The sequence below is a fragment of the Apium graveolens genome, unplaced genomic scaffold, assembly GCF_009905375.1.
Source record: "Apium graveolens cultivar Ventura unplaced genomic scaffold, ASM990537v1 ctg1631, whole genome shotgun sequence".
In the NCBI taxonomy this organism is placed as follows: domain Eukaryota; kingdom Viridiplantae; phylum Streptophyta; class Magnoliopsida; order Apiales; family Apiaceae; genus Apium; species Apium graveolens.
The window spans coordinates 82,918-110,415 of NW_027417338.1; the positions used below are offsets into that span (position 1 = coordinate 82,918).

The following is a 27,498-nucleotide window of genomic DNA, read 5'->3' on the forward strand; positions in this document are numbered from 1 at the left end:
TACTTTCAGACAATGGGCTAATCAATAAAACCGTTGTCTTAGTCTGGTGATTTTTTTTAAAAACATTACCAGAAACAAGGCAAACGTGCCAAACCAAAGGCAACAAGGAAAACCACCCAAACCAGATGCAACAAGCAAATCAACCAACAATCAAGAACTGAAAATAAATAACAGAACCAAGCCAAAGTTATTATGCATGTTCATACAAAGTATAGTAATTGAAAGTACATATAAAAATACTTCAAGAAAGTTGAATTAGTTCATCAACATCCCGCATGTAACTATCCATGTCATCACCACTATCATCTAACTCGGGAAAATTGGGCATGAAACAGTCATTCTCGAGTTCCACTTCGACGGATTCCTCATCTGCATCATTATTATCTTCATGGTACTTTTTCTCGGGCAATTTCAACACCACCGACCATAATTTTTCAGAGGGATCGTCGATATAACAAACTTGTTTAACATGTTTTGCTAAAACAAACGGATCATTCAAAAAACCCAACCTATTCAAATTAATCGATGTATATCCCAAGTCATCGACCTTAATCCCTTTGTTTATATCTACCCAATTGCAAAGAAAAATAGGGACCCTAAAGTGATTATAGTCCAACTCCCATATACTTTTTATAACTCCGTAATATGTATGTGATATGTGCTCAATATTTTGATCCTTACCCTGCACAACCATTGTGTCTGCTTCTACACACACACCACTGCATTGAACTTGACGCATATCATCGCGATCCTTGGTACTAAAGGTAACACCATCCATTCTATAGACACTGAATGTAGGAACATCCTTGTTGGGCTCATATGCAATCCACCTTATCTCGGCCGATATCTCTTTTTCATTGGCCAAATTTGAAGCAATCTGAAAAAAAGGAATTCAAATATGTAAAATAATTCAGATGAGGTAGTAAGTTGTAAAACAGTGGGAAAAAAATACATCAAACGACGCACGTAATACCTTTTCCTTAAACCATTTTGGTAATGTCTCATTTTGCTTGTTTTTAAGCCACATTTCATCATTTTCATATTCCGGATATTTTGTCATTAAAAAGGCCATGTGTTCACTGCATTTAAAGATAAGACAATATAAGTTGGTTGAACTAATGACAGAAAATATATATGCAATTTTTCAAGTAAGGAGAGAGAAAGTGTAAGAAGTTACTCATTATATGGCCTAACAGCAGTGGTATTTTGTAGAACACATAAATGTGCTCCGTGCAAATCAGTACAGCTCGGGGTTATAATCGTTGCACCGGATAATGGCTTGCAAATAGAATCCTTGGTATGCCTGCCTTTTTTTGGTACCCCAATTGTCACTTCTTCATTATCCACCAAATATTCAACTGCCTCTTCTGCAATATAGGCCTCAGCGATGCAACCTTCTGCACGAGCTCGATTCCTTATATATCCCTTGAATGTCTTCATGTATCTCTCAAAAGGATACATCCACCTAAGGAAAATTGGTCTACAAAGCTCGACTTCTCTTACAAGATGAACCGAGATATGAAACATTAAATCAAACAACGAGGGAGGAAAGTATTTTTCAAGCTGACAAAGAATTTCTACCAGTTGCGATTGCATTTTCTCCAGCTTATCAACCTCAATAACTTTACTACAGATCGCTTTGAAAAATAGACAAAACTTGATAATAGTTTTCCTGACCTGTTTTTGTAGTGACGAGCGAATCGTAATTGGGAGCAAGTGATGCAAAATCGTATGGCAGTCGTGAGATTTCATTCCGGTAAGACGAAGATTTTCCATTGAAACCAGGTTCTGAATATTAGAACAAAAACCATCAGGCAACTTCATGCCAAGGAAGGATGAGCAAACAACCTTTTTTTCAGAATGGGTTAGATTCCAAGATGCCAATGGTAACTTCTCCTTTATCCCCGGAGTTTTTGGCCTTAGTTCTGTTCTAATCCCCATTTCAGCCATGTCAATGCGCACAGATTCCTTGTCTTTCATCTTTTTTGGTATATTAAGCATCATACCGAGTAAAGATTCACATATATTTTTCTCGATGTGCATCACATCGAGAACATGTCGAACCGGCAAAAATTTCCAATACTCAAGTTCAAAAAATATAGAAACCTTCTTCCATACAGGTCGAGCATCACCTTTCTTCAATCGTGGTTGGCGTTGTGTTTTACCATAGACATGTCCCTTTAAATGTTGCACTCTTTCAAGTACCTCCTCTCCGGTTAATGGAACTGGAGCTATTTCTTTTTCTACGGTGTTATCAAAATCTTGTTTCTTCCGACGATAAGGATGATGAGGGAGCAACCACCTTCGATGCCTCATGACCACGCACTTACGATAATTGACAAGCCTTGTAGCTTTTGTTTGATCAACACAGATAGGACAACCATTATACCCTTTGATTATATTTCCCGACAAGTTACCATAGGCTGGATAATCACTAATAGTCCATAACAAGATGCCTATTAGCAAAAACTGCTCATTCTTGTAAGCATCGTACACTTGTTTCCCATGACACAACTTTTTTAAATCCTCTATAAGTGGTTGAAGAAACACATCAATATCATTTCCGGGTTGAGTTGGTCCAGATATCAACAAGCATAGCATTATATATGTAACACCCCCAGATCCGGGGTCGGGGATCCGGGTCGTCACGGTCTTTCTTTCCACAATATCACTTCACTTAATTAATAATAAATAACCTTATGCTGTGACCCCACACTAACACACACCACAACCCGTTATAGTCTCAGAGATGAAATTTAAATAAGTACAAGTCTTTGAATCCACAATTTAAAAGTTATTACAACCCAAAATGATTACTTGATAATTTACAGTTAATTGCCATTATTTGCCACAAGTTATAATTATACATAATTGATTCTCAAAAGTAGATGGTCTGATCTACAATAGATCTACCTCTGCTGCTATAGCAGCTACAACATCAACGGGAAGACGCGGGACGCTTCCCACGCGCTTGCGCTGGGTCTGCTGGAGTCTGGTCATCTTTCCTAACTGTTGTTGTGTGATGAAGAAATAAAGCAAGGGTGAGCAGCAAGCCCACCAAAATAATATGTATAATGATTTACAATATATGAGCCTACTCATAATACTCATGAAAGTCTTGGTCAAAAGAAATGAACCAAGTTTGATATCTTAATGCGATGAAGTCGCAAAATATTCAGTATATATACATATATACTTTTCAAAATATTGGAAGTCCTCTTCCATGCATAATATACACAAAGTCCCAGTGTATAACTGTATAAAAAAATATCGTTGCAAGGTGATCTCATATATCTAACCTTGTCTCAACGTTTTTCTGAAAATCTTTGTCATTCATAAGACAATTATTAATTAGATATAAGTTTAAAAGATGAGGTTACCAAATACCCCAATATACTTATATCTTTCCCAATACTACTTGAACTACCACCGTTCAAGTTATAATCAGTTTCAAAAGTTCATCACATAGATGAGACTACAAGACAAGATTTGAATAGATTCAATCTTTGAAATATTATTGAATGAAAAAGTTATGAGATACTTTATTTAGTCCCGATATATATATATCCACATATATATATCTCTAAAACATTTCCTGGAACCTCTGTTATGTAAAGTATGAACATAGTTGCAATATCCAATGAATTTGGAAGGAAAAGAAAACCTTTGGCATAAACCAGATATCTTGCTGATCAGGCAAAGATACCCATAAGTAACCTTTTCTACTAGTAGATGGACGAATTCCCCACTGGTCATCACCCTGGTCATAATTAGGACCTTATGCTGGACTGCCACTCAGCCACTTTTGCATTTGATGGACTCCCACTGAGCCACTTACACTATCATGGACGCCCACTGAGCCCATGTTGCTTATGCCGACTCAATAGATGGACTTACTTCCCGAACGTTGGGTAAGTAATCAATTCATTTACCAAAACTGCAACCTTGTTGCGAATATAAAATACACCACAGAGCCGGATCCCTCAGGTTTTAAGCGAGTATTTAAATCCCCTTAAAAAGAAAGATCTTAAATATAAAATGAGTTTTGGGATCCGCTCTAACTTTTAAAAATCATTTTGAAGACTCGAAAACACTTTAAAGAGTGTTTGGAGTAAAGCTGATTTAATGAAGTAAATCAGTCCCCAGAATATTTAGAAAATGACTGAATATTATTATTTAAATAATATTCCCATAAAGAATAATTTTTTATAAAAATAATTGAAGTAGAAGTTTTAAAACTTATACTTGAAACGAGTATTAAATAACCAAAGATATACTTATATGAAAGTATTATCTTTATTTGAATAATCGAAAATAAGTTTGATTATTAACACTTTATTCTCTAATGAAATAAAGAATATATTTCAGTAATAAGCGGAGTCATAATACCTCGAATGAATATTATAAATAATATTCATTAAATAAAATAAAGGAGTCATACATCCTCAAATGAATATCCAAGTAATATTCAATAATAATATAAACTGAGTCATAAGCCCTCGAATGAATATTCAAATAATATTCAAATAATAAAATAAACTGAGTCATAAGCCCTCGAATGAATATTCAAATAATATTCAAATAATAAAATAAACTGAGTCATAAGCCCTCGAATGAATATTCAAATAATATTCAAATAATAAAATAAACTGAGTCATAAGCCCTCGAATGAATATTCAAATAATATTCAAATAATAAAATAAACTGAGTCATAAGCCCTCGAATGAATATTCAAATAATATTCAAATAATAAAATAAACTGAGTCATAAGCCCTCGAATGAATATTCAAATAATATTCAAATAATAGAATAAAGGTATCGAATAAACCTTATTCGATCCATAGTTTTAAAAACTATATCCATATATATATATAAATAAATATATATATATAATATACTCGGGAATATCGACTCCCGGTTTAGAAATATGTTCACCTTTTATCCCCTATACTAAGGGTATCCGCAACTACTTGCTTATTTCTAGCATAGGTATTATGCAACTATAAGCATTGAAATCAACAGATAGATAACCAGATTACGAAACAGACATGCATATATACCATATTAGCATGCTCCAATATATCGCAAAATTTGCTAATAACAATCATGCAATATCACAAGATAATGCATATACATATATTTACATCACAGCAACAGTATAACGGATAGAATACTTGCCTGAGCGACTGGGGGTTACGAATGGCTCGGGACGAGTCTGGTAACCTATAAGCAACAAGTAAGTTGGAATTAAACCAAAGTCACTTGTAAATCTATACCTTAACTAACTTAGACTCTAACGCTCGTTTTGCGCTCACTGATTCGCTTAAGTCACTCGGGTACCCTCGGCTCCACCATTTTTAATAATTTAACCTTTACGAGTTTTAAGGCGATTCCTTCGCGAGTGTCTTACCAACTGCCTAACACACTTACCATAAATGTTTCATACTTCAATTAGTCCTTTTTTGGTCTTTAACCTATGTTTCAAAGTAAGGCGAGGGGAAATATTTCGTTCGCGAAACGCCGTTACTTGAAACGGTCGTTTCTCCTAAACCGTGCATCGGAATCGAACGAACTACATATCAAAACGAAGCTCGTAACACGAGCTATCTAGACATGGCAATGGTCATAATCTAGCAGGGGGTTCTCGGGTCCTAATGTTATGCACAAAAACAGTCTAAAGAAAATCGGACGTTACGACGGCTATGTTTACGCGATTTCCCAAATTTAAACCATTCAAAAACCATCACAATTCAACCTCAATTCAACCATACAACCAACATCCATCCAAAACACATCATAACAGCCCCAACCAATTCAAGTTTAACATTCATACTTATGCCTAAGCTTAACTTTAACCATACTTAAGTTCTTTTAATCAAAACAACAACATTTACCAATCCAACAACATCCCAAAACTCACTAATCTCTACATACACAACCATCAAGCCTCTCATGAACTAAAATACTCATATTATGCTCTTAACATTCAATAGAGATTATACCTTCCTTGAAGCTTTTTAACACAACATAAGAGCTTTGAATGCCTAAAGAACCTTGATCCTTGCTTGTATAACCTTAATCTTTCATAAAAATTCAAGAAAACTAAAGTTATTTCTTGAAGGTTACTATTCACCATCTTCTTCCTTGATTTATAGAAAAAGATTGGCTTGGAATTAGAAGCTTAAACTTATAGGAAGTATGTAACTATCCATAGGGAAGCTTAGATAATTACCTTGCTAAATAGTAAGTGGTGGAGCTTGGATCTTCAAATTTTAAGAAATGGGCCGAGAGCTAGCTTGGGAAGAAAGATATTTTTGTGTTTTGTTTGATGAAAATGAAATGATTTGCTTGGTTGGTTGATTTTTGTGTTGTTTTTGGTTAATGACTTAATTAACCTTGATTTTGTGTGGTTATAATTCAACCACACTTCCTTCCCTTCTATGTCATGCTTGTGTCACCTTGCACATGTCATTATGCTCCCACTTGTCCACACCTTGTGGTTTGATGATGTCACAATCCCTGGCTTCTTGTACAAGCTTGTCTCTTGGTCACTTATTTGTTTTACGGTTCGCTTATCTTTCGTTCTCGTTTATCATTTGAGGGATCATACCCGGGATCTTATTACTTAGGTTCCCTTAACCTTTCTCAATATATTATATTCCTTTTATGATCCTCTCCTATAATCCTTTAATTTCAATCCTTTTTATCCTGTTACCTTATACTCAATTCTCTCCGTATCTTGTGGATTTCCGGGAAAAATCAAAGTGTTCGGAATTGGATTCTGACGATCTTTACATACACTTATATACCACATAGAGTACTAATAATATCCCATAAGATTAATAACAGAACCCCTACATAGCGTGGCATGAAAAGTTTTCTCGTTCAGCAAAAACACTATTCATAAGGGTTTCAAAATTTCTCAAAAATTGGGGTTATTACAATATACTTCCGTTTCATACAAAGCCATGGTGGAAGATTATAAATTGACATCAAAACAGGCCAACATGAGTAATCAAGATTACAGCTACTAAAAGGATTGAATCCATCAGAAGATAGAGCTAACCGTAAGTTTCTAGGATCTGAAGAAAAGTCTGGCCACCTTGCATCGACTTCCTTCCATGTTTGTGCATCAGCAGGGTATCTCAATTTACCATCCTTTAACCTTTCCCTGTCATGCCAAGTCAAGTCCTTAGATGTTTGAGGTGAGTTGAACAAATTCCTCAGACGTGGTATTAATGGAAAATACCATAAAACCTTGGCAGGAATCCCTTCCAATTCATCTCCTTTTTGTTTAACTTCCATCGAGAGGCCTGACAAATGCGGCACTTCGTCTCATCTTCATCTCTCTCTCCACGGTATAGTAAACAATCATTCAGACATACGTGTATTTTTTCATACTCCATTCCCAAGGCACACAAGCTTTTTTTAGCTTCACTGGATGAAGAAGGAAATGTGTTGCCTTGTGGAAGCATAGACCCGACCAAAAGTAGCATTTCAGAGAAGCAAGTATCAGATATTTCATATTTTGCTTTCAAGTTATAAAGCTTTACCAAAGCCTTCATCTTAGTGTATCCTTCACATCCTGGATAAAGAGGTTCATATTCAGATTGAATATGGTTAAACATTTCCGAGGAGTCCAGGGATACATCATCATTTCTACCGACTGGGATTTGATCTACCGATTCTGAACTGCCCGTCCCTTCAGTGGTAGGCTCACCTCCTTCTGTATTCCACTCTCCATGCCAAATCCAACACTTGTACATTTGATCGATACCATTGAGAAAAAGATGGTCCCTTACTTTTCGAGCATGCCAATGTTTACTATGTGCGCATTTTATACATGGACAACATATTTTATTTTCACTAAATCCGTTCTCAAATGCACACAACAACAAATCCTCGACTCCTTTTTTGAATTGTTTTGTTCTTCTATCTGCCTTTAACCAAGACCTGTCCATATGTTTTAATTCAAAATATGACACATAATTAGAAGTTACAACTAATGAGCTTAACACATAATTGTACTACTAATTGTACTACTAATTACTACTAATTACTAACTGTAAATACAAATTAAATAAAAATTAACACTAAACATTGCCCAAATATAATTAAGAACCCTAAAAATTTAATGAAATTAAACTTAATGGAGATGAAGTAATTACCTTAACACTGACCCAATAAAAAAGATGAAGTTATGGTTTCAATCGAGTTTTTTTGAAGTTATTTTGATGAAGAGGATGAAGAGCTTGAGTGAAGAAATTGAGTGAAGAAGATGAAGAAATCGAGTCAAGAAATCGAGTGAAGAAGATGAAGAAATCGATTCAAGAAATCGAGTGAAGAAGATGAAGAAATCGAGTCAAAGGCTAGAAAATTAATGGCTTAGGACAAAGATCTGGGAGGTTTGAATGGCTTAAGACAAAGATCTGGGGCTATTAATGAGTACCACACATTTTGTGCTTTTTTTAACAAACAAATCCGACAACGGTAAAGCAGCCAAATCCCTTGTATCACAGTAATAACGACAATACAAATATTTTAAAAACCGTTGTATAACAGATACACTGTTCAATCGTCTGAAAACAAGTTATATAACGACTTTTTAAAACAAACCGTTGTAAGGTCTATTGTAATTAAAATAGAAACTTTAGTACGAGACTAAACACAAGTTACAAGTACCGGTCAAAACACCGGTAAACTGTTAAAATAACAAACCAAACACATTTATTTTTTTTATCAATTTTTTATCATATCACTAAAATATATAGTTCTTAACATCCGTACGGTTGGATTATTCATAAACTTTTTAAAAAAATAGAAACTTTAGTACGAGACTAAACACAAGTTACAAGTACGGGTCAAAACACCGGTTGACTGTTAAAATAACAAACCAAATAAATTTATTTTTTTCTCAATTTTTTGTCATATAAGTAAAATATATAGATCTTAACATCCGTATGGTTGGATCATTCATAATTTTTTTTAAAAAAATAGAAACTTTAGTACGAGACTAAACACAAGTTACAAGTACCGGTCAAAACACCGGTTGACTTTTAAAATAACAAACCAAACACATTTATTTTTTTATCAAATTTTTGTCATATCACAAAAATATATAGTTCTTAACATCCGTACGGTTGGATCATTCATAAACTTTTTTTAAAAAATAGAAACTTTGGTACGAGACTAAACACAAGTTACAAGTACCGGTCAAAACACCGGTTAACTGTTAAAATAACAAACCAAACACATTTATTTTTTTATCAAATTTTTCTCATATCACTAAAACATATAGTTCTTAACATCCATACGGTTGGATCATTCATAAACTTTTTTATAAAAGAGAAACTTTAGTACGAGACTAAACACAAGTTACAAGTACCGGTCAAAACACCGGTTAACTGTTAAAATAACAAACCAAACACATTTATTTTTTTATCAAATTTTTCTCATATCACTAAAATATATAGTTATTAACATCTGTACGGTTGGATCATTCATAAACTTTTTAAAAAAATAGAAACTTTAGTACGAGACTAAACACAAGTTACAAGTATCGGTCAAAACACCAGTTGACTGTTAAAATAAAAAACCAAATAAATTTATTTTTTTCTCAATTTTTTGTCATATAAGTAAAATATATAGATCTTAACATCCGTACGGTTGGATCATTCATAAACTTTTTTAAAAAAATAGAAACTTTAGTACGAGACTAAACACAAGTTACAAGTACCGGTCAAAACACCGGTTGACTGTTAAAATAACAAACCAAACACATTTATTTTTTTATCAAATTTTTGTCATATCACTAAAATATATAGTTCTTAACATCCGTACGGTTGGATCATTCATAAACTTTTTAAAAAAATAGAAACTTTAGTACGAGACTAAACACAAGTTACAAGTACGGGTCAAAACACCGGTTGACTGTTAAAATAACAAACCAAATAAATTTATTTTTTTCTCAATTTTTTGTCATATCAGTAAAATATATAGATCTTAACATCCATATGGTTGGATCATTTATAAATTTTTTTAAAAAATAGAAACTTTAGTACGAGACTAAACACAAGTTACAAGTACCGGTCAAAACACCGGTTGACTGTTAAAATAACAAACCAAACACATTTATTTACTGTAAGATAGCATGATTGATGTTAAAATTAGATCGTTATACACTATTATTCGCATAATAATTCGTAATAATATTTACTGTAAAATCGTTATCCTAGTACTTATAAAATAACGGTTTTTACTGTAAAACCGTTGTATTTATTAGAATACTTTTTTGCTGGGTAATTATGTTTCTTACAATACTATTTTATGTAAATCCGTTGTCTGAATGTGTTTAAGACAAGAGTTTAAAATTTTTGAATTTCCGCCCACAATTTTTTATACCATTTTCTAATTTACTTTTTACTTTATTTGTTTTGCTGGCAACATTATATATCGTTGGATTAAAGTAGTTTACCTGGAGTGCATCTGAGCTGTTAAATTATTTCATTTCCCCCTTCTTTTTTCACTCCCCACTCCACTTCCCTCTCATTCTCCATTTTCTCTTTTCTTTCCTCTCAGAACTCTCACAAGTCACGATACAGGTTCAATCTCCCTCTCTCCTCTCTCTCTCTCTCTCTCTCTCTCTCTCTCCCTCTCTCTCTCTCTCTCTCTCTCTCTCTCTCTCCTCCTCTCTCTCCCTCTCTTTAAATTGAACATCGATATGGGTATTGATTTGCATGCACTTATTTTTGTGATTTAGGTATGAAGGTAGTGTAGTATAACTGATGTTTTTTTATTTATACTTGGGGCTTATTTATGATATGGGTTTATATTTTATTTTAAATTGAACATCGATTGGGGTATTGATATGCATGCACTTATTTTTGTGATTTGGGTATGATGGTAGTGTAGTATAACTGATGTTTTTTTATTTATACTTGGGGCTTATTTATGATTTGGGTTTATTTTTTATGCCTTGAATCTGATGTTTTTTTGGATTATGAAATCTGATTAGGGTTTATTTAATAAGTTAATGTGTTTATATTTTGGGTTGTGAAAGTTGTAGATTTAGGTTTATTTCTCTGAAGTGATGTAGAAGAAATGAAAACATTTTAGGTGCATTAATAGAGATGCCACATGAGTGTCCTTAGCACCTTCATTAATATAATTGTATTCAACTGATATTCATGTAGTTTTTTGGCTTTGTGTGAAGCAATTAGATTAAACTTAATATTTTAAGAGTAGATTAATTATGGTGCCTTCAAGAAAAACAAAATCCGATCCTCGTAGAACTAGTGAAAACCTTATCAAGGCACTAAAAAAGAATAAGACAGATGTAAAGAAAAAGACAAAGGATCCAAAAATGAGCAAGGCGGTTAAGTCCACACCTGTGAAGAACAAGACAGAGGAACGAAAAATGAGCAAGCCGATTCAGCCTGAACCTATGAAGAACAAAACAGAGGAACTAAAAATAAAGGCAGGGGCGCTAGAAAAGAACAAGGCGGTGTCTGAACCTGTGAAGGAAAAGCCAGTGGAGTCTTGCCTTCGGAATTCATCCCCTGAATCAGTAAAGAAGAATGGATTTTCTAAGAATCTAAAAAGAAAATTATCTAAAAAAGGAAACGAGTGGAAGAAACAGCAACCAAACAAGAGGGACTTAAGCTTCTAAAACGCGGAGCAGTTACGATGCATAGGATTGTTAGGCATAAGATGCTGGGAATTAAGCTTGAGGTGCTATTTAATAAAAAGGGTGAGCCATATGGGGATGCTGCTAAAGAAATGCAGTCTTATATTGGGGTTCTTGCCAGAACAAAAGCCCCGATATGGTATGACAGTTGGTTACGTGTTCCGGTAGAAAGAAAAAACAAGATTTGGGATTGTGTGCAGGTAAAAGAAGTTGCATCTACAAAATCAACTAAGAATTTTACTTGTGTTAAATTATGACTGCCAATTGTAGTTAACACACATGTGATAATAAAATTGTTTATTTATGTACGTAGATGGCATACATTGTACCACCATCAGCACGAAAGCTTGTTCTGCAATCGGCATGCCAGAAATGGAGGGAGTTTAAAAGCCGTTTAACAACTGAATATATCATTCCTAATAAAGATCAACCTGAGTTGTTAAAGTTTCCTCCGGATGACTACTCCTTTATTGAGAAGGCATACTGGGATATTTTTTTTTCAGGCCGTCTAACTGATGAATTTTTAGTGAGTTTTTTCTTTAATCTTTTTTATTTTATAAAATTCCCACGTAGCATAAGTAATTAGCGAAAGAAACTATGTTGCTAACATTTATGTGTTTTTTTCTCCAAGGACATCCACAAAAAACATAAACTAAGGAGGAGTCTGAATTTATATCCACATTGTATTTCTCGAAAGGGCTATTCTAACCTAGAGCATGAAATGGTTAGTTCTCATGAAATATATTTCTTTCACGCGTACATCATATAATTTTTTTCAATTCTTTTGTTTCGATTATATTGTATAATATTTTAAACATGTTCATACAGATGGAGACTCAAGCTGACCCTGAAATGGAGATAGATAGATCAGATAGCTGGATTCGTGCAAGGAAAGATAAAGATAGAAACTTCAAGTCAGAAGCAGTTAAAGAAATTGCTCAGGCGATTGTAAGTTTTTATTTCTGTTGTTAATATATTCTTTTATCACCAAATATCTGTTTTGTTGGTTAATTACTTCTATTATTTATCAAATTTTTAGGGGAAAATGAAACAAAGAGTTAGTGAAGGGGAGGTGACTGTGGAAGGCAGTGATGATATCTTGACCAAGGTGCTTGGTAGCCCTGAACACAGAGGACGGGTGCGTGGACAAGGGCGCTTTGTGAAGCAGTCTACATACTTTCATCTTCCAAGGCAGAAGAAGACATGTAGGACAATAGAGGAGAGGATTCAAGAGGGTATTCAGAAATTTATGAAAGAAGAGACGGAAAGGATAGTTGAAAAGCGAGATGCCTTTTGGGTTGCAGACTTTCAAAAGCTGAAAGCTGGTATAAGAGGGAAGCTTATTGAAACTGGGTTAAGTCCAAATATTGGATCTCAACAAGGAAGTTGTTCCAAGGGAGCACATGACATTCTGAAGGACTTTGATTTGCAAGGTGTAAAGAAAAAACTGGATCTCATTCAAAATGTGGGTATCGGTAAGGAAACACATATTGAAGAACATATTCAGGAGAAACCTTTGGTGGATGGCGAAGAACATATTCAGGAACATGGCGAGGCTCTCAAGGTTGTTGATGTTGAGGATAATCAAATGTTGGTTGAGGATGTGTGTCTGGAACCTAATAATGAGGAGGTGTTGGAGGTTAAAGGATGCACATAGTGGGAATTAGCAATTGGCTCCCCGACAAATATCGTTGCTTATGCAACAGTTGATACTAAGTGTCAGGTTCTTCATGGGAAATAACTGGAAAAAGAAAATATACGGGTCTCAATCACTCGTGTATTCCAAGGATCTGAAAAGATTCCCTTCCCAATCCAAGATGAGATCGTGACGGTGGAACAAGCTGTGGGAACATATATTGCATGGCCGAGAAACCTCATAATGGAAGTGAAGACAAGCGCCGCTGCAGTGAAAGGAAGTCCAAAGGTTAAATTTTCTCTATATATATATGCAAGTATATTTTTAAACTTAGTAAACTAATTTTTACAATATCGGGTCTATATATAGGTAAGTTTTCGCGATATTGTTTCTCATGTATTTAGGTTGAATAATTGTTTGGTTCAGTTTTATATATAATAATTTTTTCCCCTTATTTCAGTGTTGATTTTGTGGTGGTTGTCACATATTTATTTTTGTTAAAATGTTGGAAATAGGTTTGATAATTAAATTAATAATGATGCAATTTTTAATTTGTTACATATTAATGAATTAAATCTGTTTATATTATAATTCTTTTGAAACTTATGTTGTTTTTTAAAAGTAAAGAATAAAAACATAATTTAGATTTTCAATTACTTAACATGTCAACTTTCTTTAACTTTGCATTCTCTATTTTCTTTTTATATTTTCAATTCAGGGAGGCAAGAAAACTACTGGGAAAAAATGGAAGAAGGTAAAAGATTGTGTCCCGGAACCAGATAATGTATTGGACATGGGTGCGAATTATCCCCCTGTTTTGAAACGTCTGTGGCTTTGGGCAAAAAATGCCCTAGCTGATGGACAAATAAACTATTTTTATCTATGCCAAGAAGTTTTTGGAGTAACTGCTAAGAATGCGCTGTTTTTATCGGATGTGCACGCTTTGTGCTCTGGGGGTGAGCTATCAGGGTCCACCATTTACATTTTTATCAAGTAAGCATTTTTCTAAAGTTTTGTTGCCTTTATGAATACTTATTGAGTTTTTTTTTGAATTTTTCATAATCTGTATCTCCAATTTTTAACAGTTTATTGCAAGAGAATTTGAAAAAGTGCAAGATGGTTGACATGATAACGTTTGTTGATCCTGGGATGATAGGCGCACTTGGTTGTGGTAGTCCAGGAGAGAGGTCAAAATCCCTATCTATCAGATTCAGGAATGCTAAACCAGGACAAATTTTCCTGCTACCATATAATGCTGTGTTAGTACCTGTTATAATAAATAATATATTCCTTATTTAAAGATTGTTTTTTGTATATCATCATCTCTGTATGTTATTGTAAATTTTGTTGTTCATAAATTATCAGGAATCATTGGACGCAAACTGCTGTAAATCCAGATTCACAAACTGTTTACCACATGGACCCACTGAAGCGCAGGATTGCAAGTGAAGAATGGACATAAGTGATTGACAAACGAGTACAATATTAAAATTTTATTTCGACTACAATCACTTTAATAATTAAATACAAATATGACTTACAATTGATCTATATTATATTTTCATAGTGCCATCAAACTCTACCAGGAAAAAGCAAAGAAGTTTTTAAAGAAGAAATATCTTGGGAGAATCTGGGGGTAAATATAGTATATTTTATCAATTTCTCTATTCTACAAGAATAGTGTAGCTAGACATATATAAAGTTTTTAATGTTCTCCAGGGGTACCTGTCCAAACTGGGAGCAAAGATTGTGGTTTGTTTATAATGGGTTACATGAAAGAGATTTGTGCCGATATGGAATTAAAATTTCATGAGAAGGTAATGTTATAGTTATCTTTCTTTTTTCTATATCCAAGTGTATTGTGGTAAATAAATGTGATTTTTACATCCATGTTTCAGTGGTTACGCAGAAGCAACCTAAGTTATGGCATGAAAGAACTGAACGAGATAAAGACTGAATGGACAAAGTACTTCATGAAGAAGCATGCCACTTGAACTTGCATACAGTGCTGCTGGGTATTTTGAGTTGTGAACATATTTGTGTTGAAATTTGGGAGTTCTAGTCATGGTAGTTAACTCTATTTAAACGTTGTTTATAATTACTGGCGTTTTTGTGGATATGTTCACCTGAAAATATTTTGCTTTCTACTTGAATGGTCTTGTTTTGTTTAAGATAAAACTTGGTTATAAGTTAGTTCTTGGTTGCAATGGTTAAATATTGGTTTAGTGGATTCATGTAATGGAGGGTTGGTTGATTGTTGGTGTAATAGAAGGATTGATGGTTGATTGTTGGTGTAATGGTGATAATTTGCTTGTAATCTGAATGATAGTTTGGGTTTTAATTTTATGGCATGTTCATTTTATAATGTTGTGTTTAATTTTAATTTGAAAAACCATTGTTTGAGGAGCTTTTAGCCAATAAAGTTATACAATAACCATATTATATTGTGTCTCACACAACACTTATAAAGACCAAGCTCATCATGTTTTATAACATATAACAATGCTATTTAAAACTAAACCTTGTTAAAAGAAGATTCACACAATAAAAAACCATTGTCTGAACAAAACTAACTATTATCCATTGTCCAACAATGCTATTAAGAATAAAAAGAATTATGCCTTGAAGACCACACAACACTTTCTACATTAAAATATAAGTGCAAAACATAATCATACAATACCAAGTGATAAAAAAATGTTGTATAAAGCAATTCCAACAATACAAATTTAAAATAAAGGGGTTGTCTGTATGGTTGTAAGACAACAAAATTTTATCTTTTGAAAATTGTGTGTTAAGGTGGAGGACAATAAATATATCTGAATAAGGGTTGTGTGTTATGTTCTACTCCTAAACTTTTAGTAAGAACATACACAACGTTTTCAAGAGAACTTGTCTAAGTATACTTGTTACAACAGAATATATAGAAAATACTTGTTTGTTATGGTTGTAATACAACGGTGGTTATCGTTTGAATTGTGTGTTAAGGTAGAGGACAATATATATATATCTGAATAAGGGTTGTGTGTTATGTTCTATTCTAAAACTCTTAGTGACCACATACACAACCTTTTTAACATTACTTGTCTAATAAATCTTCTTACAACAAAATTTATGGAAAGACGTTGTTTGTTTTGGTTGTAATACAACGGGGACTCATAGTTGGTCGTTGTCTGCGATGACTCACACAACTGTTTCTAATCGTTGTCTGATCCATGTAAGAGACGGCGGCTCAATAAACAACGGGTTTTCAGGGAATCAGATAACGGGTTAAAACACTTGTCTGAGCCAGTTTTCCTTGTAGTGAATTAATGTTTGTGATGAAAATCTGAATTTAAGATTTGACCAAAAATGATGATTTTTTTTGTCATAACTAGAAAATTTGTCCATCATAAGAGGATCAATTACGACATTTTCAATGTAAAAATTTCGTTGCAAATGATCAAATTTATTGTAGTGTTCCGGTTTTTTAGAGACTGCTGAACCGGGTTTTTTCCCTATATTTGAGCAAGGGTGCTTGAATAGCTAGTTAATACAACATTATCTTTTCCTATACCAGTCCAACAATCTCTGCCTGCCGTGGGCACTACTTCTAGTACTCCTTATACTAAGCTAGCCCTTTTTTTTTTCCTTTTAGTGTGTGTTTTCGTGTATATATTTAACACACATTTATGAGTATATGTAGTACATAAACAAGTAATACATTGGAAGTATAAATTTTATAATACTCCCTTCTCAACTCAACCATATTTTACCCCTTTGGATCCTTTACCTCTTTATTTTTTTCTTTTCTCTCTTGTAGGGTACTTATAAAACCAGGTTGTGCTGTTGTATACAGCCCATCTTCAAAGGCAAAGAAGAGAGAGAGTCAGAGAGAGAGATTGAGATAGAGAGATTGAGATAGAGAGATAGATAGATAGAGAGAGAGAGAGAGAAAGAGAGAGAGAGAGAGAGAGAGAGAGAGATTGAGTGTAGTTTTTGAAGGTAGAGAGATTTGTAATAATCATGTCAAGCTGCATCAATGTTTCTGCAACTACTGAACAACTTTGTTACATTCCTTGCAACTTTTGCAATATAGTTCTCGCGGTATTATCTCATTATCTTCTTTCTTTTGTTGTAAATATAAATACATATATACATCTCAACTAATCATCTATATGTTGCACTAATATCGATCGACCGTTTTTCGGTCGGTTCTGACTCTGTTTCTTGTAGCGATCTTCTTTATATGTAATTTTATTTTGTTTGTGAGTGGTAAGGAAACATCATTTTAGGTCCTGATTAAAGCTGTGTAGCAGAGATCGGATTATATTTTCTTTTTCTCTTTCATTTATGAGTTTCTTGTTTTCTTATGTAGTGAGAGGTCTCCATCTTCATGAGACTACTCAGTTTCCTATCTTTACTTCTTTTGCAGTACTCAATAAAGACAACACCTGAAAGTACAACTAGGTGTTAATAAAGAAAATTAATTCAACAATTTCTTGTTTAAATGATGTTGAGTAGGTTTTTGTATGTGAAGAAAGTGATTTAAAAGTTAAAATTTAGTGTGGTTGAAAATCTAGCTCCCACAAAACAAGCACTTGATAAACTGATGAAGACAACTCCTTGGCCTCTTCGTCTGAGTGGTGTACATCGGTCCCTGCCATCAGTAATAATATTTACGAATCACGACTTTTTACTGAATTACGACCGATTCTGATGTCAATAAAGACGCTGTTTCTTGTAGTGATGTATATAAAAATCGTTTTGGTTGAATCGAATTTTTTAAGTTCATTTTGTCTAATAATTCTTTGTGAAATTCGAAACGAAATTAGGTAAAATATTCATATATATCTTCTGTATGTTATCAAATTATCTTGGTTGTAGTAATTGAATTTGTGTGAAATTGGGCAGGTAAGTGTTCCATGCAGCAGCTTGTACGACATAGTGACCGTCCGATGCGGGCACTGTTCAAATTTGTGGTCCGTCAACATGGCTGCTGCTGCATTTCAGGCACTGTCCACCTGGCAACCACACCAGCTTCAGGTTAAATACTCTCTCTCTCTCTCTCTCTCTCTCTCTCTCTCTCTCTCTCTCTCTCTCTCTCCCTCTCTCCCTCTCTCGCTCTCTCCCGCTCTCTCCCTCTCTCTCTCAGCTAAATTTGTGGGGGATCTATAAAAAATAATGGACATAAGCTTCTGAAATCTAGGTTATAGTTATGTGGGCATTACTTCTTTCGAGAGAATCTACTAGACTCCACATAAATACGACACAGATCTGTGTCGTTTTAGCTAGGTTGCTAGCTACATCTGAGAAATCCAGCTAACAGCCGCCATAACTAAATGCCATATTATATATGTTTACTTTTTCCAGAGTAGCTGCCTGGATCTTGACCTAGGCTACTAATTTAGGGTTTTAATTTTTAGCTTTTATGCGGATTTACTGGAATGCCCCTTGTTTGGGTTTAGGGATTCTGATGGATTTGATATATTGACAGAGTTACTAGATTTTCATGATTTCTTTTCATCAGTTTTTGCCTTCAACTTAGGAAACAGCTTTATAAAAACACACTGGGTTGATCTAGTTTTTAGTTTTTATTTTTGGAATAAAATAATTTGATGGTGTCTCCTTAAATGTCAGATTCTCTCTGGATCTCAAATCTAAATAATCCTCTGGGTTTCAAATTTAGTATTTCTGCCTCAACTGATTCAGTCACTTCAATGTTCTTTCACTTAAGGAGTAATACTTTTTAAATCAAAATGGCTGCTTTTAAATTTTCTTTAGCATACATGAACCACATGTGATAAATCTTTATTACTAGACTATCTGGTGAGTTTCAAATACATTGTGATATAAGTAATATATGCTTAATAACTTTTTAAACCTCAAACTTTACACCAATATACCCATCAGCCCCTGTAGTTTATTACCGTACTTTTTTGCCCTTCGGGTACTGAAAACGTAACCTTTTACCTTTTAGACCGGCCGGTTTTCACCCGATTTTTTTCCGGTCCCAGGATAAAAAAGCATATTTTGGATACCCGAGGGCTGAAAAAGTAAGCTTATAAAATTTAGGGTTTTATGAGTACACTGGTGCGAAATTTGAGGCCGAAAAGGTCATTAAGCCAAGTAATATATTATTTTCTTTTGCTAAGTATAACCGACATAATATTGCAGTAAGCTTAACGTTATAATCAAGTGATGTTAATTTGTTTGGAGTTTAACCACTTAATTTTTTCATCATTCTCCTTGGCTTATACTTATGGATAGCCACTTGTTTATTGAATAGCAGGCGCCAAACAATGGGTATTCTCCAGAATACAGGATTGATTTAAGCTCCTCTTCCTCAGGCAGAAGCAGTAACAAGCCTGCAACTCGACAACAGCCAATAAACCCCCCTGAACAACGGGTTGTCAATCGACGTACGTGGATAAAGCTAATTACCTAATATAACCCCTTGTTATGAAATTAAACAGTACTTTACCCTAATTTTGAAAGAGTGTTACTAATCACATGTTCTCTCCTTTTCCAGCTCCGGAGAAGAGGCAACGAATTCCCTCTGCGTATAACCAGTTCATTAAGTAACGAAACAAACACATTTTTTTACCCTTCTTAATCAATTTTCTGGTATTTAACAAGCACAGAATAATATTAGAACTCAAATATTTACAAAATAATAAAATGTAGAGAGGAGATTCAGAGGATCAAGGCCAACAATCCAGATATCAGTCACAGGGAAGCATTCAGTACTGCTGCAAAGAACGTAAGTTCGATATTTGCTTTCTTTTTCTGAATCTTCTTTTTCTTTGCACAAGAGGCACTATTGTGGATTTGTGGGGAATAATTATGAAGTGTGAACTTTGCTTGTTTGATATAGTGGGCACATTTCCCTCATATTCATTTTGGACTAATGCTGGAGAGCAATAACAACCAATCTAAACTTGATGAGGTATATTTATATTTTGCAGCTTTTCTACTCTACTTTCAATCTTCTTCTTCATCACATAGAGTAAATTAGGAGCTTCTTTTACATATATATACATATAAATATATATGGTATAAAATCTTTGCATTTCTGACATAGTCCTCTACCTCCATATGTGCAGTTCCACAATCAAGTGTATTTTATTACTACTACTGCTACCTTGTCCCATTTTAATTAATATTTGGAGTTTCGCACAATAAGACGTAAAAAGGTTATTCATATTTAAATTTGACATAAAATTTAATATTTTTATAGTAATATAAAGTTTGAATTCTAAATGTTTATTTGATATATATTAGATATTAGAAATCATAATAATGTCTAAATATATTTTTTTAACATCACAATTTACGTGTAAAAATATCAAAAAGAGTTAAAATGGAATGGATGGAATATTTCCGAGTCCATAAATACCAAATGCCAGGAACTGTTTTTTTTTAATTCTATATTTGTTTCTAATTGCAACTAATTATAATGCTTAACTTAATTAGTACAACAAAAGAAATCACTCAAGCTTTAATTGCATGTACATATGATCATATTAGAGTTTGACCAATACCTTAGATGGCTTAGACTACTAAACTTTATTAAAATAATTCAGAAAAAGTACTACAGTACTACCTAGATAGCCAGAAGCTACAAATTAAAATATTTATATTTTCTGTTTCTTCTTAATGAATTAATATGATTAAGTGGTTTTAAATCCTGAAACAGTGGGTTAGTTATGCTTTGGAAACTGGATGTTCAGAGAGCCTATTAGTTGACATTGAATTTTGTATTTATGTGCAGAATGCTGCAGCAAAGTTTTGCATGCCGAGGTCTGCACTTCTGAACAAGTGATACACAATGCTTGAATTCTTAGTATGCAACAAGTACTAAAATGTTGTCTTACAGCTTTAATCTGCTTGATAAATTTATAAATTCTGAACTCAAGACAACAACCTTGAGCTGTGTGTAGTGCATGCTTCTCTTTGTTTATTTGAGGACATTATAAGCCTTACATGTTTTTCCCGCTTTCTTGTAATATTATTTGTCTCAAGTTCTTGAGAATCTCAGGTCCTGTTCTATAATTTATAAGTTTTATAAGCAGTAAAAGTTTATTGTTGACCTAATTTACAAGTTAAATTTACAACTTATAAGTCGATAATAATTATTTTAATATTTAGGACAGTTAAAGAATTCTAAAAAACTAAACCACAGTTCACAACTACCATAAATAAACATTATACATAAGAGAAATATACTACATTATATAATGCTAGAAAAAATTAAATAGAAAAGTTGCTTGCATGAATATCCATATTTTTATGCAGTAAACTTGTTTCACATATTTCAATTATGATTCAGCAGCTGGATCAGACTCAAGTTTAAACTCTTCTATAAAAGTGGATTTTGAATCATTCCTTTTTACTAATTATTTTGAATTCTTTTATGTTTTTTACATAGAATATCCTTCAAAATTAAATATAGCGACACCGGATGTTCCCAAAATTAGAGAAGAGAAGCAAATTTTTCTTTTAAAATGTTCCCAAGTTATTTTTTGTAAATCAGAGAAAATTTTGAAAGTTTTGTTTTGGAGGGAAATATATTAAAAAGTATGCGAAAGCTTCTTCCTAAATCATCCCATTTTTGGGTGGAAAATTTTGAAAATTTTTTCTCTTAATTTTTTCTCTTCTCTCCTAAAAAACTCGAAAACACGACCACGAAGAAAAATTATAAAAATTTCTTTTTCGTTCTTTTCTTTTCTCTTCTGATAGCGTTAGTGTATGATGGGGATGATCATTATGTATTAGGTTTTAAACATCGTTTTCTGTATAAATTTTAAAGGCTAACAATTCAAACAGTAGCTATCAGTCATTTCCATTTCAAGAACAAATTTTCAGACAACTGAAATTCGATAAACCGTACAGTAAACGTGTGTGTACTAAATACCCAGTAGGAGTATTTGTGATCTTCATGAAATGTCTTTTCAGCTGTACCATATCCAGCTATTTATACGATGTTAAGTGTTTACCCTAATTCTAGCAACTTATTGAATCGTCAATTGTGACACTGTCTCAGCTTCCATTGATTTTATTGATAAAAATGTGGAAACTGCAGTTTGATTAGTATTTATCAGTGATAGTATGCATTGCAACCTAACAAACACTCGGCTCTCATTTAACTTCGTATTCATATTTGTATAGTTTCGGAACTTGAACTTGAATGGACTGAAAAAAACCTTGTTTCTTGTAATATATAAGAGCAGTACCATTTTAGAGAAATGATAATTTAATTCGGATTGTAACAAATTGATCGATTGTGATGATTGTTTAGAAATAGGGGATCGGTACAATTGAATTTAACCGATTATTCAGGTACGCAATCACGGAATCGGGCATTAGAAAATCAAAATATTTTGTAAACAATGTGGAGTCACTACAACGAATTATGTCATTTACTACGAAAATTTTTCGTCATTTTTGTTCGAGTAATAAGTTCAATTTTACTTTCCTTTTTATAATTAAATTTTATAATAAAATAATAATAAAATATTTAACTTATGATGAAATAAAAATTCCATAGTAAACTGATTACTGCATTTTTAATTCATTTCACGGTAGATAATATTTAATATTCCCTTAAATACTCATATTTGTTGTAGTGATCATAAATACTCATATTTGTTGTAGTGAGACACAAGTCACAAAGATAATATTTAATATTTTTTGACCATAATTCATTTCAAAAAATATACAAAAATGCCCCTCAAAATTTAAAAATATAACACTAAAATAAACTCAGTGCTCCAACGAAAATTTCCCGGATCCGCTCGGACATATACCGGAGGCGGCCACTTCCATTCTGTCTACTAGGAAGTCATGTATAGCAAAAGAATATGTGAAAGAAGTTATAGTTTCTCCATTGGTGATCAATCTTTTAATGATTCCTAGTAACCGACCTTCTGGTTTTCCATAAATACAGAGAGTAAATATTTTTGTTTCCTTAAGAATGGTCCATCAAATTTTCAAGCCAAGCTAGCAAGAAAGTTGAATTATAGCTTTTTCTTTCAAATATGAGAATGTCTGAGCACATAGAACACACCTCACAAACCATTACCTATCTGATTAAAGAAACTCCAGGACCACTGAACAACATATACTGGTACTTTGATCATATCTTCCATTATATATGAACAAGTTCTCTCCACTAAAGCCACTAAAGCATTTCAAGTATTACCTCTTTTGTGGTTCTATTTGCTCTGTTTATTGGACTTGTATAAAGATGGGAGTGGTCCATTTTATATGATTACATTGTATCTGATTCTTGACTTTCAAGGGGAAAACAATTTGAGTTGAGTTGATAGAAAGAATGAGTAGTTTCTAGCTTTTCGGAACTTGAATGAAACTTTCGAGGGAATGTATTAATGATATCGACCAATGCAAATATTATTGTCAAGTTCCGAAATTAGAAAAAAAATGTAGAAGAAGACAATTATGACTTTACTGATTTATATGTTAATTGTTCACATTTCAGGGTCAGCACCCAAGTTCTGAGTGTCCACTGGAATCGAACGTGGGACCTTGGGGTAGTAAGTCCCTAAGAGCATTCACAGTGCAGGCCCATTTGGTGCATGGGGACTCAGGGAAATGTCCCTGGGTCTCTGACTAAGCAAATATTTGCATTGTATGAAATTATAATAAAACGGTCAGTCCCACTGTCCTGGGCCGTCCCTCTTAATTTATTTTTTATTTTTTTTTATTGTAATTTTGAAGGGGAGACACAGAAGGAAGTGCATACATATAATATAATAGATAGTTTGGGTCTCATATTTATTGCAACTGGGACTTGACGTTGTATGCATTTGTCCAGTTCTCCATCTTTTCTACTTTTACATTACGTGGTATCATATGGATCATTTTAGTGTGAAAAATGGGCCTTCAACATTGTAGATGCTCTAAGAGCACCCGCAACGCGGGGTCCTTTTATTCCTCGAGCCACGTGAAGTGGTTTTATTATGCAAACTGGTCCTCCTTCAGCGCTGCATGAAAAAAGAGAGAAGTGGGCAGTCCCTTCATGCCGGGATTGACCCATTTCATTACTTTTTTTATTTAATTAGCCATCACATCAAATGCTGGTTTTAGTTTTGCTTTTTCAAAGTTGTTGTTACTCACTGCACTTTCAACGTATACATTTCTAACGTAAACTTTTAAAACGGTAACAATTTTAACGGATTTTTTTTTCTATATAAATTCTCAATTCTCTCTTTCTTATTCATACTTTTTATTTTCATAAAAAAAAAATCCTACGAAAAAGATGAATCCAAATAATCTCCCATCTTCAAATCATCAAAATTCAAATTATCAAAATCCAAACCCTCAATATCCATATCCATATCCAAGTCCCTATTTTCCGAATTCACAAAATTTTACTAATTCTCAAAATTCAAATTTTCAGTATCAATTTCCACATTCTCAGAATTCCCAATTTCCATTTTCATATCCTCAAAATTCTACATATCAATTTCCCTTTCCTCCATTTTCAAATCCATAATTTGAAACCCAACAAACACCATCCAATATCCAAAATTCTCCAGAAGCGCAAGTGCCGGCTTTTGGTCACGAAAATATTATTGATCTAAATGATGATTGCGAAGAAACCGAAGATTTACGAGAAATTAACGGTCAGTGGAGGTGGGTTGAAGATAAACTCTTAATAAGTGCATGGTTGAATGTGCCAATTGATCCACTAATCGGTACGGATCAAAAAGCCGAAGCATTTTGGAACCGAATTCATCAATATTGTGAAGAAGATAATCCTGGTGTCATTAAAAGAGGAGTGGTGGTAATGAAAAAAAGGTGACAAAGAATAAATGAAGGTGCTCAGAAATTTGGTGTGTGTTTTGATGAGGCTCAGCGAAAAATCGGGAGCGGTTCAAATTTGGACAAAATAATTGAGAAAGCTCACCAAGATCATTTAACTAATTACAAGAAGAAGTCTAACTTTGAGCTTCATTGACGTGAGCTTCGTCGACATCCCAAGTGGAGAGCTCCTCCAACTAGTGCAAGTTCTAAAAGAACTAAATTAAGTAGTTCTGGAGCTTACTCATCAGAAGGAAATAACGATACACTAACATCTGATGAATTTGAACCGGTTCGTCCTAAGGGTACAAAAGCTGCAACTAAAATGAGAGGAAAAGGAAAGGCCACAGCTGCAGAAGTTGATGAATGGGAATCTTTACAAGTTAATCACGAAAGAAAAATGGACATAATGGATAAATTAAATAAAATTCGGATAAGGGAGCTTGAGGCGAAACAATCGGAGATGGATTTACAAGTCATTATGGCAGATACTACTAAAATGAATGACGTTCAGCGAAAGGCTCATGCAAAGTTGCTTGAGAAAATTATGGCAAGAAACTAGAGTTTGTCTTTTCTTGTTTGTTTTTATCACCTTTACAAAAATGCACTGCAGTAATGCGTATGTTGTCATACGGTGTATCTGTTGATGCTGTTGATGACTACGTTCGTATTGGAGAGAGTACCGCGATTGAATGTTTGAAAAAATTTGTCTCCAATGTAATTACGATATTCGAGGGTGAATATTTACGAAAGCCGAACTCAAGTGACGTGCAACGCCTATTACAGATGGGTGAGGCTCGTGGTTTTCCTGGTATGATGGGAAGTATTGATTGCATGCACAAGCAATGGAAAAATTGTCCAAAAGCATGGAAGAGAATGTTCATGAGTGGTCACAAAGGAGTTGCAACAATTATATTGGAAGCGGTTGCTTCATCTGATCTATGGATATGACATACATTTGTTGGAGTTGCTGGATCAAATAATGACATCAATGTTTTAGATCGATCACCGGTATTTGATGATGTGCTACAAGGTCGTGCTCCAGAGGTAAATTTCACTATCAATGAAAACAATTATAATATGGGATATTATTTAACCGATGGAATATATCCTGAATGGTCAACATTCGTTAAAATAATACCACGTCCACAAAGTGAGAAAAGAAAATTATTTTTAAAATATCAAGAAAGCCAACGAAAAGATGTTGAACGAGCGTTTGGTGTGTTACAGTCCCGTTTCGCAATTGTACGTGGTCCGACACATTTCTGGGATAGAGCAGATATTGGGAGAATCATGAGAGCGTGCATCATAATACATAATATGATTTTTGAAGACGAGAGGGACACATATGCCACCCAATTTGGTCCACTACCTACTTATGATGATGCAACAAATGGCTTACCAGAACCAAACTTGGGGTGAAGAACCTTTTGTCCCGTATGAAACATATATCCAAAACAGTATGCAGATGCGTGATAAACGGATACATCGTCAGCTGCAAAATGACTTGGTTGAGCATATCTTGCAGTTCCATAATAATCGTTAATTTTTTTTATGTTGTAACATTTAAATTTAATGTTTTCTTGTGTGACATTTTTTACTTGACGTTTTTAATTATATGGTACATTTTAATTTCGGGTTTTGTATTTTAATAATATTTTTATAAATTTTAATCACTTTAATTTGATTATTATAATTTTATTAACAAATTAAATAAATAATATAAATTATCATTATCGAATTATAAAAAAAGAAATTCATTATACTATAGATAAGAGAATCTAGCATATGAATAAATTAATATTTCGAAAAACGTGAAATAACCCCTCCATTGGAGACAATTCACTTACTCTTGTCCGGGGACTAGTTTGGCTTACATGGCTGATATGTGGGGTCAAAAAGGTTGGGAAAATAGTCACAACGCTGCTGCAATGCAAGAGCCCAACTTCTCATATCAGACCCATCTAAATATATTATATTAGGTATCTCGCAAGCTATACACTTGAATAAACAGTTTAAAAATATAAAATATTATATAATTACAGAAATTATAGAAGTTGGCCGAGCCCGACTTGGTGACCCTGGACAACTTTACTCTTATGCTCCAACACAGAATTAATAAAACAGATCCATTTCACGGTTTCCAACGTAGGCCAACGCAGTAATCGGGTCTGCGTTAGAGATGGTCTAAAGTCCTGGACTCAACCAGTCGAGCCACCTTTGGATGGTAAAACACTTGTCATCTTGTTATCAAGAGAAAATGAGAAATGTATATATACCCACTTTTGTGTTCCTATATATTTTGGCTACTTGCTTGGTTTATTGTATTAAGATTTACATGTAAAGGAAGTGATGATAAAGAGAAGTAGAA

At 33.7% G+C, this 27,498-nt stretch overlaps 3 protein-coding genes across 4 annotated transcripts; 2 read left to right on the plus strand and 1 right to left on the minus strand.

Moving 5' to 3' along the window:
• Positions 1-241: 241 nt before the first annotated feature.
• Positions 242-2,601, minus strand: LOC141700005 (uncharacterized). The gene is made up of 3 exons (XM_074503776.1): positions 1,178-2,601; positions 974-1,079; positions 242-877 (listed from the first exon to the last, which is right to left on the minus strand). The coding sequence occupies exons 1-3, from the start codon at positions 2,599-2,601 to the stop codon at positions 242-244; spliced, it is 2,166 nt and encodes a 721-aa protein (XP_074359877.1).
• A 14,348-nt stretch (positions 2,602-16,949) lies between these two features.
• On the plus strand, positions 16,950-21,381 carry LOC141700017 (axial regulator YABBY 5). 2 transcript variants are annotated; one of them, XM_074503786.1, is made up of 7 exons: positions 16,950-17,408; positions 18,216-18,347; positions 19,591-19,723; positions 19,834-19,882; positions 19,989-20,064; positions 20,179-20,250; positions 21,076-21,381. In XM_074503786.1, exons 1-7 carry the CDS (start codon positions 17,328-17,330, stop codon positions 21,124-21,126), a joined length of 594 nt encoding a protein of 197 aa, XP_074359887.1. In that variant the 5' UTR covers positions 16,950-17,327; the 3' UTR covers positions 21,127-21,381. The 2 variants fall into 2 exon arrangements, with proteins under 2 accessions (XP_074359887.1, XP_074359888.1); XM_074503787.1 differs by having other exon boundaries at positions 16,984-17,408; positions 19,594-19,723.
• Positions 21,382-25,742: 4,361 nt separating this feature from the next.
• Positions 25,743-26,078, plus strand: LOC141700006 (uncharacterized). Its single transcript, XM_074503777.1, has one exon. The coding sequence runs from the start codon at positions 25,743-25,745 to the stop codon at positions 26,076-26,078; it is 336 nt and encodes a 111-aa protein (XP_074359878.1).
• Positions 26,079-27,498: the final 1,420 nt, after the last annotated feature.